At 43.8% G+C, this 14,702-nt stretch overlaps 2 protein-coding genes across 3 annotated transcripts; both read left to right on the top strand.

Moving 5' to 3' along the window:
* Positions 1-136: 136 nt before the first annotated feature.
* Positions 137-4,099, top strand: LOC136433343 (iron-sulfur cluster assembly 2 homolog, mitochondrial-like). Of its 2 annotated transcripts, none has more exons than XM_066425456.1 (4): positions 137-251; positions 1,720-1,894; positions 2,450-2,565; positions 3,491-4,099. In XM_066425456.1, exons 2-4 carry the CDS (start codon positions 1,721-1,723, stop codon positions 3,666-3,668), a joined length of 468 nt encoding a protein of 155 aa, XP_066281553.1. In that variant the 5' UTR covers positions 137-251; position 1,720; the 3' UTR covers positions 3,669-4,099. The 2 variants fall into 2 exon arrangements, with proteins under 2 accessions (XP_066281553.1, XP_066281552.1); XM_066425455.1 differs by lacking the exon at positions 137-251 and adding an exon at positions 297-454.
* A 4,821-nt stretch (positions 4,100-8,920) lies between these two features.
* On the top strand, positions 8,921-11,993 carry LOC136433339 (homeobox protein goosecoid-like). The gene is made up of 3 exons (XM_066425449.1): positions 8,921-9,199; positions 10,425-10,711; positions 11,390-11,993. Exons 1-3 carry the CDS (start codon positions 9,046-9,048, stop codon positions 11,666-11,668), a joined length of 720 nt encoding a protein of 239 aa, XP_066281546.1. The 5' UTR covers positions 8,921-9,045; the 3' UTR covers positions 11,669-11,993.
* The last annotated feature ends 2,709 nt before the right edge of the window (positions 11,994-14,702 follow it).

Below are 14,702 nucleotides of genomic sequence, written 5' to 3'. Positions count from 1 at the left end.
CTCCGATAAGCACGGCCTCTAGCTAGCTTCTCGGATATACAGCTCTCTTCATCTCCATCTTTATAAGATCAGCAACTACTTAAGATGTTCTCACAATTATGAAGACGTCACAAACGACTGTTAGAGACAGGAATTGAATATTTTGCCCACCGGTTTTACCTGATCTGAGAAGCAGTGTTTTCTTCCCAACCTAAGGCGAAGCATTCCCGGCATGCCCCAGGGCTTGTTGACATGCAGGGTGCAGCATGAAGGTCTCTCGTCGATTCCAGCCAATTCCGCGGATTTTCAATTATTTACCGATCTTTTATGCGGTTGTCTCGTTTAGATCATAGTAACTTAACATTTGAGTCTATTCAAGGACAGAGCAATAATAATCTGTGCATACGGTGGAAGCGGAAATGACGTAAGGTAAAATGGCGGCTCTGGGTCGGACAGGACTTTCGTCATTCTCTAGGTCAGTTGTCTCTTTGACCACCAACTTTTGATACCGACGATGATTGTAGGTCCACCTCAAGCACAGGAATTCAATCTTGATTTAGCGCTGCTTTTTGAACTTGAATATTTCACCATGGCAACTCGGATAATGCCTCGTAAATATAATTGACGTATTTATGTATGTGGACGTGGGTGGGTGTTTGGGGGTGGGTGGGAGTTTGGGAGTAGGTGGGTGGACCCTGTAGCGTAAGATATTGCCAGAAGATTTGCCTCTTTATAGACACCCGTGGGCAGTAAAAGTCAGAAAATAATTGCGTTCCTTTTTCTTGGAAACCATGGATTTAACCGATCAATAGATGACATGGCGTCACGTTATGTTGACGTGCACGTAAAGTGCAAATACATGACTGAAAGGTGAAATTATTATGTAACTAACGTTACAGGTTTATGGAACATACTAGTAACTACCTACAGTGTTTACAAGTATTGGTGAGCAAAGATATTAGTCTAGTTGCATGTATGTATTTGTGTGTGTGTCCATATGTATATATATATGAATTGAAATTGTGCAATATACACAGTGTTTTCGTAAACATAACATGTTTACCTCAACCAACTTACCAAGGACGTTTCCTTCTCCGTGCCTCAACCAAAACTACTCTTGTATCAACAAAAGTGCCTTGACGAGTATGGCTTCATAAATCTTCCACTCAAAAATCACGACAATGGCATGTTCAGAACACAAGATATCAAAAATCTAAAAACAGGAAGTTGCGCTGTAGTACCGTAACCACTGCAGTAAGTCACTAGGGGGCCCAAAATCCAATCATTTCTAGGATTCATCTAAGATCCACCCACATAGCACATACCAAATATCAAGACAATCCATCAACGCCTTCTCAAGTTATACTGTTCATCCACACACACACACACAAATGCCACCGAAAACATAACCTTCTTGGCGAGGGTAATCAATTAGAACCGTAAAGTCAGGTGACAACAGGACACATCCCTAGGCATCTCTAGCCTACACTGCCCCACCCAGCGTGTCTTTCTTTCATTGTTCCACTTCTTCCTGTCAACACATATAGCAGGTATCTAGCCAGCATCCATTTCTACGTCATTTGACAGGACTTTTCCGCTCCTGACAATCCTCCTGGCTCATGATGTACAGCTAGTGTTTTGTTTTCAGTGCTTGTAAGCATGCCTCCTACCAGTTATGTTGTAAACTGCAGCTGGACCAGCTGATCACTCTAAAAAGGATTCCATGTAATGTTATTTCAGGATGACAATAAGACCACAGGTGGTCAACAAGAGTAGACAGCTTACCGCACTGTTGAGCCATTCCTGGTCGTCACAGCCTTCCCCACCAGTCTGTGGTGGCAGGAGATTGTTCAGTACAGAGGCCCAGGCTGCAAACATCCCCGAGGAGCTCCGTCTCAGTGACAGCTGTGTTAAGGTACCTGTGCAGGTCTCAGTTAGCAGAATGTTGGTTTTACTTAGCCTCCATAGCAGGCTCTCTGGGGCCTTTTTTGGGCTTATAATACACTTTTGCTGATGACTTCTTTTTGTACTGGGTCGTTTGTGCAGCCAGCTTGTAACCATTTGGCCCCTAGAAATCGTGCAGGCTCTAGAGCCTAATGGTCACGAGCTGGCTGCAAAAAGTGCCCGGAAGAGCCTGCTATGGAGGCTAGGGTTATAACCAGCATAGTTCAGTTTCTGAGGCAAACTTTTCGTTGTTTTGATGAATTTTGAGTGAATGCCATATTTGTACACACCAACCTACAAGTTTGAAAACTATGTATTCTTTTCTCAAACATTAATTCATAAGTAAATGTAGTTGATATTAGCAAAAAGGTTGACTGCATATTTCAATCCCCAGAGGAATGCAATGTCACAAGAGATATTGGAAATAATATCTTGAGCTAAAATTTATTCTATAAAAAGAGTATAACGTTAGTACTGAATCATACAAGCTGACAAGAAATGATTTGTTGCTGTGTTTGCCTTCTAGCAACTGAAGAAAATCAGCGAGACAGATGAGTTCTTAAGAGTTGTTGTTGAAGGCGGCGGGTGCTCAGGGTTCCAGTACAAGTTTGAAATGGACAAGAACATCGGGGAGGATGACAGGTGAGGAGACCCTCTGGTTTAGAACTTATCAGCCATGTTGGTTTGATTATATGGATGACACCCTCTGGGGACCTCAAAATGATGCAAGCTTGCAAATAAAAAATAACTTCAGAAAAAAAAAAGTTGCCTCCATGCCGATATCTACGTGGTCAGGAATGTTGAACAAAATTAAACACACTATGCCGAAATATAGATTCTTCATCTTTGTTCTTTCAGAACTTCATCTTTGACTTTGGAATTTACTTTGGCATTCTACGACATTAGTGTTCGTTTTCCGAATTTTTTTCTTCAATTTACAGCATGCATTTCCTCATTTTGCAGCTGCTTATGATTTACCTTACCTTACATTAGACCTTAGATCCTCCCGCAACTTTGTTGCATAGGTCAACTTGGCTTCGGATACTTCTCCTCCAAAGGTTGCGGTATGCCCGAAATCTTTGGGGGGGGGGGGACAGATGAAAATTGATGGGCACACAGATGTCATCCATGGAATCAAATCAACATGGCCTAACAACAGGTAGTAGAGTTTTTTTCTTATGCAAAAGACCAGCTTATTTTCCAAGCCCAATGAAGAGTGAGGTATCCAGTGAAGTTTGTCCCCATTCTCACAACACAGTACTGAATATTCTGTCACAGGTATCGATTTAACAGAATCGTAAATACAAACAAGTTACCTCCTCAGCAACCTCCCACATGCACCTAAATTATTAATTCTCTCTAGACAGTTTAAAACATGTTTGATGTGGTCTTATGCAGGGCTTTATTTTTTAGCAGAAGTTGACAGTTTTGGATTGGTTATTGAAAATTGGAAGGCTACAGATTCTTGAAATGGAAAAGAGGGACAATATTTTTGATGCACCACTCGGTGTTGCCAAGTTAACACATCTGATGATGCTATGTTTTATTTTCTGTTTTTGTTTCCCAGGGTGTTTTCAAAAGATGGAGTCGGGGTTACCATAGACAAGGAGTCGCTGGATTTCCTGAAGGGATCCACGATTGACTATCACGAAGAACTGATCCGGTCTGCATTTCGCATCATCAACAATCCTAATGCTGACCATGGCTGTTCCTGTGGGGCGTCCTTCTCACTAAAGCTGGACTAATGAATAACAGACTGGAACACAGACAACGCTTTAACATTTAAAGTAAAGAATGGTCAATAGAACTAATAAAAATTATCATTGCACAAGGCTATACATTTTTTTTAGGCTGGGTTGGCTGCAAAAAGTGTACTTTTTAGCCCTTCAAAAAGCCGGTTCAGAGCCTGCAACGGAGGCTAACATTTTTTGGAGTATATATTCTTGACCATTCAGCATCCAGGAAGTGATGTGGGACATCAACAAAGAGAGGATCAGATCTGTGTATATTCTTTATTCAGTGTTAACTCTTTTGTTTGTTCAATATTTTGTTTAATTGTGAGTCAGATTGTAAAGATATATCCATCAATCAGTTGATAAGTTATGTTTTCATGCAGGCTGGACATTAAAAACTACATGTATATACACTACAAACTGAACAAAGTGTTTGATTGAAACTTTTGTGTGATCAATTTTGTAGACATGAGTGAAAATCTAGATGCAATTCAAACATACAGCTTGTACTGATATACAATTGCTATTGGTTGATCTGTATGCAAACTATGTCTCCCACTTGGACTATTTCCCCCAATTATCCAGCCGGGACCAGCCCCCTAGAAAAAAAAAGTATACTGTCTCTATAGAGACACCAGATCTCGAGAATAACCAAAGAGGTTCCATTTCTGAAATAGAATCTCCTTGGAATAACTCCAAGGATGCAAAACAGTGCCAAAAGCTCCCAGCAACACTTCATACAGTTGACACAGTGCTTTTGAAACTTTGTTGTCCTGGTCATTCCTGGGCCTTTGTAAATGCGAAAGGCCAGGTCTAATGTGGCGAGTCCCCACGGTCGATGTAAACTCCTGAGTATGATTGTTCGGTTTGGAGAGCCACTGTGACATAACTACGTCTGTCCCAGGCGTGACTAACGGCACAACACGGTATTTGAACTTGAAAGACATGACTAGTTGAATAGTGTCCCAGGAGGGACAGGACACCTAAACTAGTCTTGGTGGGGTAAACAGGACGAACTTCAGTGAAGGAATATTGGAGGTGGTTGCTGTCAGCACCATGTCATAACGTTGTACATTTCGCTACCACTTCCCGTGCCACTGTTTTCAATGTTACACCAAGTTACACTCAGCTACTTATTAGTTTTTTTTCTTTTCGGCTTATCTTAAGGATATCAGAGTATCGGGATGCGTCTCGAGCTTTTTGGGTAAAATATGAACCCCACAATACTTTGAAAGAACAAAACAGTAAATAACAGAACTTTCTTTATTTAGAGTCATGACTCATGAGTGAAATCCGTCAGATGAATATGGGCCACGCGGATTTTTAACTTTCTGTGTCAGTGAGCAAGCGGGGTCCTTGAAGACACGGTGGTCGTTTGTTTTCCATCTGTAGACTATCAAAATTCATCGAGAAATTTGCAAGTTTCAGTCATGAAAATGTCGAACCGAGGACCGGTCCCAAGGTGGGCCGTGTAAGTGGTAATGAATGGGTACACAATGGTCGATAATGGCCGCGTTGATCACCCGTCACGGTCGATTCAACTCGTTATAGAACCGTTCTGATCATCTCGTTAATTGTCCTAATCATTTCACACAGGTCTTGTCGTTCCGAATGGGTCGAACAAATAGAATGACAATGTGGTGATCTTCACAAGTTGCCGGAGGGACCGCTTCAAGGGCGCCGAGGTGGGAAGTTCAAGAGTTTCGCGCATGTATATGTACGACTGGGCGGGGAAGTCATTATCCCCGTCAACGATGTAACACCGCGACGAAAAAATGTGTATAGGAGATGGGTGTCACGGGGTTAACTGCGTCCCGGTTAGAGTGGACAATTAATTAAAGCTGATTAGGCTTAATCAATGGATTTAATCCCGTGAAACTGTAGACGGTCGGGACGTGAGCAAATGATTAACACTCGGAAAGAGGTGCTGAAGTAGAGAAGTAAGTGCGAGTGCAATCAAACTTACTGATTCCCTGGCAGTGTTTTCGCGAAAACAAACGCCACCAAAGCTGTACACAACGGAGATCATACTACACGCACAAATGTTCACAGTAGAACTGTTTAGCTTGTTCGTTCAGTACTTCTATTAGTCTACGTCGTATGTAAGAAAATGTGTGACACAACAGACCAAGTACCATGTTCTCAGCAGACTAATCTGATTCTAGAAGTTCTTGTTCTCGTTAAAATGTGGCCGGCGATAAAGTCATCAAAAAGAACAACACCGTATATATACCCAGGCAGGTAAAACTGACAAGACCCTGACGGTGATTTTGCAACTTGAACAACACTTTTCCCAAGGGTCCATCTTTCAACCGAAAATAACACTTTTATCACATGATGCATACTTCCCCATCAACCTTAAAGAACCCGGATGTGCTCTTCTATACTTGTCCAGTGGCTAACTTGCCAATATGACCACTGGTGCAGTATTGAATAATTCCATAGTTCCAAAGATTTGTCTCAACCTTTGTGCCAGTTTTACCCTATTAGCCAGCCTTATCAACTAGCCTTTATACGTATACACGCCCCTGTATCGGCCATGTCAGGTGATTCTGACGGACCCAGGTGTAACAAGGATACGTGAGACGCGACAGTCTTTTCATCAAGTCAGTCTGTGACAATTTTTCTCAGAAATTTTCCAGTTCATCTCCTTTCCGTGCTGGTACACCTTGATGAGAAAGACCGTTACTTTTAAACAGATGAACTACAGACGGAAGTCGACGCAGCTGTGGAGGGCCCAGGTTTTCACACCTTCATTGACGTAAATCGTTTGGAGAGGTGTCAAAGATCGTAAGATTCTTACAGCTCTTTTGTTTCTCGACTAAGGATTTTCGGCCAGCAAACAGCTCGGACCTACAAGCCGTGTAATGCTAAAGACTTCCCGCGCCGAGCAAACACCACACAACCACCACCAATTAGAACTTCAATGCAAACTGGGAGAGATTTTCTCTTTTTGTTTTCGTTGTTGAATTAGCATCAAGAGAAACCGGTCTACTGGGGACCACAAAGAGTACGAGAATAGTTCTCAGGAATCCAGAGGTGTTTTTCACATGTCCCGCACATTTAACAGTGCGTAAAGGTACAAAGTCATGCATGAGTGCCTGTGATTGCAGATATAGCTACAGAGCGCTGTAGTGTATGCAAACTTGTTATAAGAAAAGATCGCCACTAGTTCGTGCTCGGAACTTCCTGATTATATATTTCTCGTGGGAAAGGTACATGCACGGCGCTTCAATGTAAATACGGAATGGTCGTTATCAAAATTGCCCTTATAAGTTTATCATGTCTAGTCACTGCTTAGGTGTATAAGGGGACCAGGACTTGCATGTGTGTTATTGGGCGTTACGCAGTCATCATCTCTAAACTCCAAGCTGACAAAACCGAGAACACTACGGAACCTGGGAAGACTACTCTCCAATTAAGCAGCTGTTACGCCATGGCTCGTTCTTGACGTCTTTTTTAATATGCGTTTTTGCCGGGCTTTTTATTTTATCAGGTTTTGACTGACTGACGGATCTGAAAAAGAAAAACGGCAAAAACGAGCGAAAAGACGTCAAAAACAAGCCGGAGCCTAACCTCTGCTTGGAGAAGAGGGAAAGTACGGGTATCACGTGTGGTGTCGTCAAGAACCGACACAGCGCACAGTGCACATCGCTCTCTTGTTCTCCCAAATTGCAAAGGAAATATCGCGATGAATGGAGAAATGCTACAACTTAATAGTAGAGAGAGACGTTTACAAAAAACAGTTGCTGTCATCAAATTCCCTTCAAAACACTTTTATAGATCTATCATCTATGTCACAGTATACCTTTGCTTTCATTTTGGGTCATGAATATTCAACACAGAGTCTGCCTATGCTTCTATTCGTATCAGTAGTATCTTCGAACACTGCCCCGGTACAATTTTCAGAAATCGGATGGTAGAAATCCTACACACTTATCGGTTTGGTAAGTCGCAAACACTCTTATGGGACCAAGGAGGTAAACCTTCTTAATAAGGCGCTGAGTGAAGGTTTAATCCCGTTTATCTTCTCAGGAGGACCCGGGACGTGTCGTCCTGTCCTGAGTGTGTGCCAACCGATCGCGGATCCCCTAATCTTCCTTCAGACTTGGAGAATTAGGATTTGAAGGATCTTGTTATACCACCAAATTAACCACATAAACACGCCTGATTCCAATCTGTGGCTTCCCAATACACGTTTTATGTACCGGACAAGACGTCCGCGTGGGTTGTACGTCCAAGGCCAAAATGTTGGCCTTGTTTATTATCAATACCTGGGGAATTCTGACAGTAACAGGGTGATGCATTTGCTGTTATGTGACAGAGTGATGTCCAGTTCTGTTGTGGGATATATACAGGTCATATTCTTTTAACTCTGGTCAAATACACACTTTCCTCCCGTACATGGACTGAATATACATGAAACACCTCTCAGGTATGAATACACATTCCGGCACAGCAAGCCGTCCGGTACACCGTTACGACACAGCGCACGTACATCAGTACATGTGGGTTTAGGACATTTTGGAAGGGAGAAATCCATGGTACTGCTATATGCAAACAATTCCCTGTTATTTTTGTTGGCTAACTTTGGTTATGTAATTGAAAATGCCCAAAGTATAGTTCGGCAATCGTTGTGGCTAATGTGTGTCCTTCTGTGTCACATACCTGATCTTTTAACAGATTGTACTATAACAATAGGCAGGTTGATAATCCACTGTCCGCTGAATCGTTAGTGCTAAAATATTTTATAGGGTGTCAAAAGGGCACATTAACACCCAATACCTCCCCCATGGCGCCGAACACTGGGACGCCCATGACTTGGAAATCTACCGTAGAAGAAAATGATTAAGAAGTGCTGAGACGCTAAGTTGAAGGTGACGGTCGAGCCTAGACGAAAAGTCCTAACAAGATGGGTGGGCAAGGCGCATGTTAGTGTAAGTGTCTATGTCCGGACTTTGACTTTCACGTACCCAAACATAGATACTCAAGGGAATAGAACTATAATCAGATTTGATAGGTTTAGATTTCTTAATTCAAGCAGAACAAACAGGCGGGCCTGAAACAGACGTCGTTGGTCGTAAGAAAATGGAAATCACTTCAAAAGTAATCACCCGGCCATTGTTTTCGAATTCGGCGTGAAACATTTGCATGCCTTCATCTCGCCCTCTGTGTTTGTTCGGAACAATGACATTCGGTGGTGCATCAAAGGCATGCTAAATTATTGTAATGAATGCGCAGGAAGCATTTAAAAAGCCAAGACCGCGCGACTCAAGCATCAGTTGGCTGCTTCCACTCTTTAGGTCATCTTCGGAGTTCGAGTCGCCCGAGTACAACAGCCTCCCCGTGCCTTTTGCCTTTCCTGACCGACGCAACTGAAGAAGTCACGATGACTACCATCACAAGCCCGTCTCTATTCAGCATTGAGAGCCTGCTGGCCCGCCGGCCGACCCCGCAGCACATCCCGGCCTACTACCGGGTCCCCATGCCCTGCCACCCCACCGCCGTCTATCCCGCTATGGTCGCACAGGAATACCCAACAGGTAAGGGCTACTTTGACTCAACACACGCACTTTGAAAGATTGGTGCGTAAGTTTTGTAGAACTACTGTGGATTTCGGATAAGTAGAAAATAGGCTTTAGTATATCTTTCTTTCGTCATTGTCCTTCCCTTTTCTTCGAAGAAAATGTCTCAGAGCAAGAAAGATGAGAACAAAACAAAACATCCTTGCTCAGGCGAACCAAGTCTCTGTATGAGCGAGTATTCGAACGATAAGCTAGTTCTGGACTGTTCTTGACCGTGTCCCCCAGTGTCTCTGTGTGTTCACCTGCGTAACGCTTGTGCTCATCTGAATGGACTCTGTGGGCAATTCTGCGGGACGGCTTGTCGTCGCCAGTAGTAATAGCGGCGACATAATGTCATGCCTCATTCCTGGCTTCCTAAATCTATTGGCGGAACTCGGCAGACGGCGTGTTTTACGTAAGAACACTTTTCCGCACAAAGCGGGTCGACACGCAGGTGTGCAAATCGGTCCCAATTTTCAGCTTGGTATTCAGTTCGACGACAACGACCCAAAACTTCGGTAACAATTGCAGGAGCACTAAAAGTGTGTTTGAACACGGTTGACTTCATGGCTCGCAAAGTCCCAGCATTTTACAGAGTTTGGCTCTGTGCTCTTCCCAACCCGCATGGGTCTTTGAACGGACCGAGCGCAAACAGCGGGGTTGTGGGTCCCACGCTAAACCCCGCAATCTGCTCATACTAAACTTTGGACATATATGCTTTTCTGATTGAGGGAAATTCGTGGTGTAAAAGATAAACCCAGCATGACTTCTGAGAATCATGACTCATTCCTTTTGTCGATAGTTTTCGTCATTCTTTACGTGGAAAAGTTTATACAAATTGCATGACCCATTTTTCTGCAACATATTACTAGTATACAAAAACGCAGAATAGGTTACACTAGAAAACGACTTGTGTGCTGAAAGTGTTAGATGAAGGACACACAAGCAATTAGTATAATTTTCGAACCAGCATCCCTGATGAAAGAATCTGCCGACCGGCGGTTCCTGTCCTCAAAGACCATGTTTTGATGTTTTATGGCCAACCCTGTCGTAATTATGTTTGTCCGTAAACTTGTGACTTTCTTCCTTGTTTGGATTTCCCACCATTTTCACTTGGCTACCGCTTACATCTCTTTTGTGTTTGTGCTTCTCTCTGCCCAACCTTGTACCGTTATCTGAACTATATTCATCTTGATTTTTCCAGGTTATCCCGCCTCTCCCTGCATGGCCTCAGCCTACGTGCCCGGACTGCCCATCACTGCCTACGCGGCCCCGGCCTGGACCACCTCCCCGGTGCAGATGGCGATCGGCCAGGCGACCCACCCCGCCATGTTCGGGCGGCAGGGCCGGAGGAAGCGGCGGCACCGCACCATCTTCACGGAGGAGCAGCTGGAGCTGCTGGAGAAGACGTTCGAGAAGACGCACTACCCGGACGTGCTGCTGCGGGAGGAGCTCGCCATGAAGGTGGAGCTGAAGGAGGAGAGAGTTGAGGTAAGCTACGCGCCGCTTCACTTCATGAACATCAATATTGTTTTTTAAACAAAATTATATATGATATCAGGCGGGTGTTGCAGTGAAATATTCAAATGGATAATTGGGGGCTTCAAACGACTTCAAAGACGCTCTATCTCAAGAAAAAGTGGTTTCCTTCCATATGCTGCGAGCGGTAACACCGGCACAAATTTGCTTTTCATTCAGTTGTAATTTGTTGAAGCACCCTTCACCAAGAACGCGTCGAACTGTTTTTATGTGGTGAGTGTGTGCGACAAAGGGCCAGTACACAAGTGTGGCAGGCGGACGTACGTCTGCTTTCATGGCGATGTGTATTCGGCGGATTACGCCCCACAAGCTGTTAAATTGTTCAAACGATGTAACAGTTGTGGTATCAACTTAACAATCAATCAAAACTACAGTATACAAAACAGTTTGGATAATGGTCTAGCGTCCTACAAAAGGCGACGGATGGCCTTTCGCTACCACATATTTGCCACTTAGTATGACACAATAGTATCAATGGGCCGCAGAGACAATGGTCTATGTGTTGGGGTGACGTGCTGACAAGGTGAACCTCAGGCTTGCCTACAATGGACAAACATAGCCAGTAGTTTAATAGGAAAGAAAAATGTGTCTCGTTAGCCATGGTCTGACTGTATGCTCTTCTCTCCCCAGGTATGGTTCAAGAACCGCCGTGCAAAGTGGCGCAAGCAGCAGAGGGAGGTGACCGAGCGCACGACGAAGGCTGCCGACGACGCCTGCGACTCCGACATCGACGTCACGAGCATTGACGACGAGGATGAAGTCCGCAGCGTCTCGTCTGACGACGGAAAGGCCGTCTCTCCTGTCTGCATCGCGACAAGTCAGCACCTGTACACCTCTGCAGTGCGGCATGACAGCTCCGCCTCCCCCTGCAGTAGAGAGGCAAAGTCGACACCTAGCGACGAACAGTAAAACTGCGGACAGAAGTGTGTAAATAGACAAGATATAAAGTGTACAGATCTTTTTATATATGATTGTTATTTATTTGTCACCGCGTTGTCGAAAATGTATCCGGAAGATTATTGCAGTATTGAAGACAAGAATATGAAGATAAACATGTGTAAGACGCGGTCCAGTAGAATAGTACTGGTAGCTTCTGAAACCATGCTCGTGTATGAATCACTTCTATAGTCACGTAACGTTAGAGTGATATGTGGATTTAATGTTACACATCTGAAAGGTGTGCCTTATACCGTTGCTGTATTGTCTGGATTCAATAAAACTGATCAGTTGTAAACTTGCCATCTCCTTGTTCTACCTGTTTTAAATCAGATTAGGTTTTAGGCAAATTATAGCTAGTAAAGAAGCACAACCATAAATGTCTGAATAATTTTAGAATCAACTTCCATTGATGACGACAACAAAAAACGATACAGGTAATGCAGAAAATTATGGCATAGTTAGTTCTGGAACTCCACTCCATTACTTCAAGCAGATGTTTGGGTGGGAGAGAGTAAGACTCTGGATTCTGTGTTACGATCTCTCATCCCAACATCTGCTTTGAGATTACCCATCTCCACTCTGAGATTTACTGTGCAACATACTAGAATCACATGTCATTCCACAACACAAACACACTCTAAAATACTGGCAATGGACAAAATGATTTTGGCCATCTGAAGGCTAATTGTCGTGCAGTAACCTCCCAAAACGGTAGGTGGCGCCTGTAAAAGAACATCATTGGGCACGTTGATACATAATGACATGTCCCGCTGTTTCAGTAATAGCCCTGATGTCCTGGGTCCGTATCCCCTAACATGCCCGTTCACTTTGTGCTCTTGGGAAAGGCCCTTTAAATAAATTTCCTCACTTTACTCAAGTGGGTACCTAGCTTCGGCTATGGACGTCCAAATGGAGCTCCCGTGTTTGAGGATAGTCACACCTCAAGCACACAAAAGAACCCACCACACATACCGAAAAGAGTAGAGGTCCTTTCCAGTGTGAGCGGATCGAATATATCAGTCCGGATCTGCAGCTTGTACTGTTCAGTACAAACCAGGTGTGCTACGCCATGACGCGGTTTATCGGGCATGCAATACAAACAAACAAACAAACAAATGTGGCTTCAAGTTCATGTCCATACCAACGTGATACAATGTGAGTCAGATGATGAGGCTACACTTACATACATTTGCAAAGACACACATACACAACAGTATAATCCCTTCTTCAAGTCCCCTTGAACCAGTGACGTTCGTCCGTTTAGCTAGTGGCACATAGGGCAGAAAGTTTCCATGCTGTTTCATACGTCCCTTCCGAAAGACGGGTGCAGCCCCAACCGAGATGCCCTTCCCAGGATTGAACCGGGGTCTCCCAGTTAGCAACTACATGTGATTGGAACCAGGAGCTCACTCGTGAGGCTACTACCAGCTGAGCCACCGGGACGTCCCATGACAACTTGAAATAGCAACTAAAACATTTCGTATTTTGAAGTTGTTTGTTTTGTTAGGGTTTTTATTCATCCTGAGGTTCACTCTGTTTCCTGTACAGGGAAATGGACTATTAATGATCAGTGGGGCAGCGACCTCGAATTAAGTTACACGTCAAAGTTTTAAAGGGAAAGCGGATGATGAATATCTGTTACGTACAGTAAGGGATGTGTACATAGGTGGCGCTTCTACGGGCGGCCACGGTGTACATGGGCCTCTCGCGAAGCGCTGGCGCCTATATATATGATAGATGCCTTTATGTCAACTCGCGATTTTACAATCTTAAATGTATATGAATTGAATACGTCTGGAGCTATCTAGGTAATTTACTTTAACATAATATCTTGTATACATACGCTTTTCGTATTTTCGCATCTTATAACGATAACGATAGGGACCGTACAGCCTTATCTGCAATACCGCTCCCGGCCGCTGCGAGAGCTTTTGGGGACTAGTGGGGAAACCATGAAAGGGCTGGCAAAGAGGTCTAAATTTTTCAGACTAAATTGTCAATTTCTGCAGGATTACCACATCCAAATTTCAAAGCTATTTTACAAATGTAACGTTTTGTCTCTCTGTCTATCAATATATCTAATTTTGCAGTTATGTGCGTGGATCACTAACGTTGCGATACAAAGTTGGACGCTAGGAGGAGCCGCTTCGTGCCGGGCTGAATTATCAGTTCACCGTAACCTTTGAACCAAAACAACAAAAGAACGATAGTACATGTACTAGTAATTTACTAAAGGATTCATTGATTATATCTACATCATGTTTTTGTGCTTTTCTAACCATTGTTCGTCATCTCAGGATAAAGAAATACTAGTAAGGTATCTTTTCTTCTCATCGTTTTTGCGCGCACCATTTGAGATGTCCGGACCAAGTATACACAAGTAAATTTTCCCTTTTAGCACTTCGCTGAATTCCAACACAGCACTTTGCTGAATTCCAATTTTTCCGTTCCGAAGGGAGTTCGATACTGAAAACGGTTTGTCGTTATTTAGCGACACCCTCTAAAATAAGCTTGTATCCATTCACGAACGACCTCTAGCGAACAATTTGCAAAGTGCTGGACCAAGTCGGTTCGACGAACACAATCCCTAAAGCCCCCGTCACAAATCAAGAATTTAGCTCGGCCGACTTGTCGGCGAGCTCCAAATGGCGATTTTCGGCCGAAGTACGACCGACGTCCTGTCGATTACGCGGGCTTCGGGCAATTTTTAGAAATAAAAGTTGATCCAAATATTGGCCGTTTACCAGGTTAGTCGATACTGACTTTGGCCATGTCCAAGAGATGGTACCATCTCATGGGGGATTTCTAGTTTTTAGTGTTCGACGGACGTCGTCCGAGATTTTCATTGGAAAATGCGGTCGACGCTCGGGCGATTTTGAAATTCAGCGAGCTACGGGCGATCTACAAAGTCGGCCGACGCTCGCATGAATTGTGACGCCGGCTTAACCGATAATAATGTGGGATCTTACTAGTTTTAATGTCCACACTACCTACAACTGTTTAA

The sequence above is a fragment of the Branchiostoma lanceolatum genome, chromosome 4 (genome assembly GCF_035083965.1).
Source record: "Branchiostoma lanceolatum isolate klBraLanc5 chromosome 4, klBraLanc5.hap2, whole genome shotgun sequence".
NCBI classification, from domain to species: Eukaryota; Metazoa; Chordata; class Leptocardii; order Amphioxiformes; family Branchiostomatidae; genus Branchiostoma; species Branchiostoma lanceolatum.
This window is presented reverse-complemented; position numbering and strand designations above follow the sequence as displayed.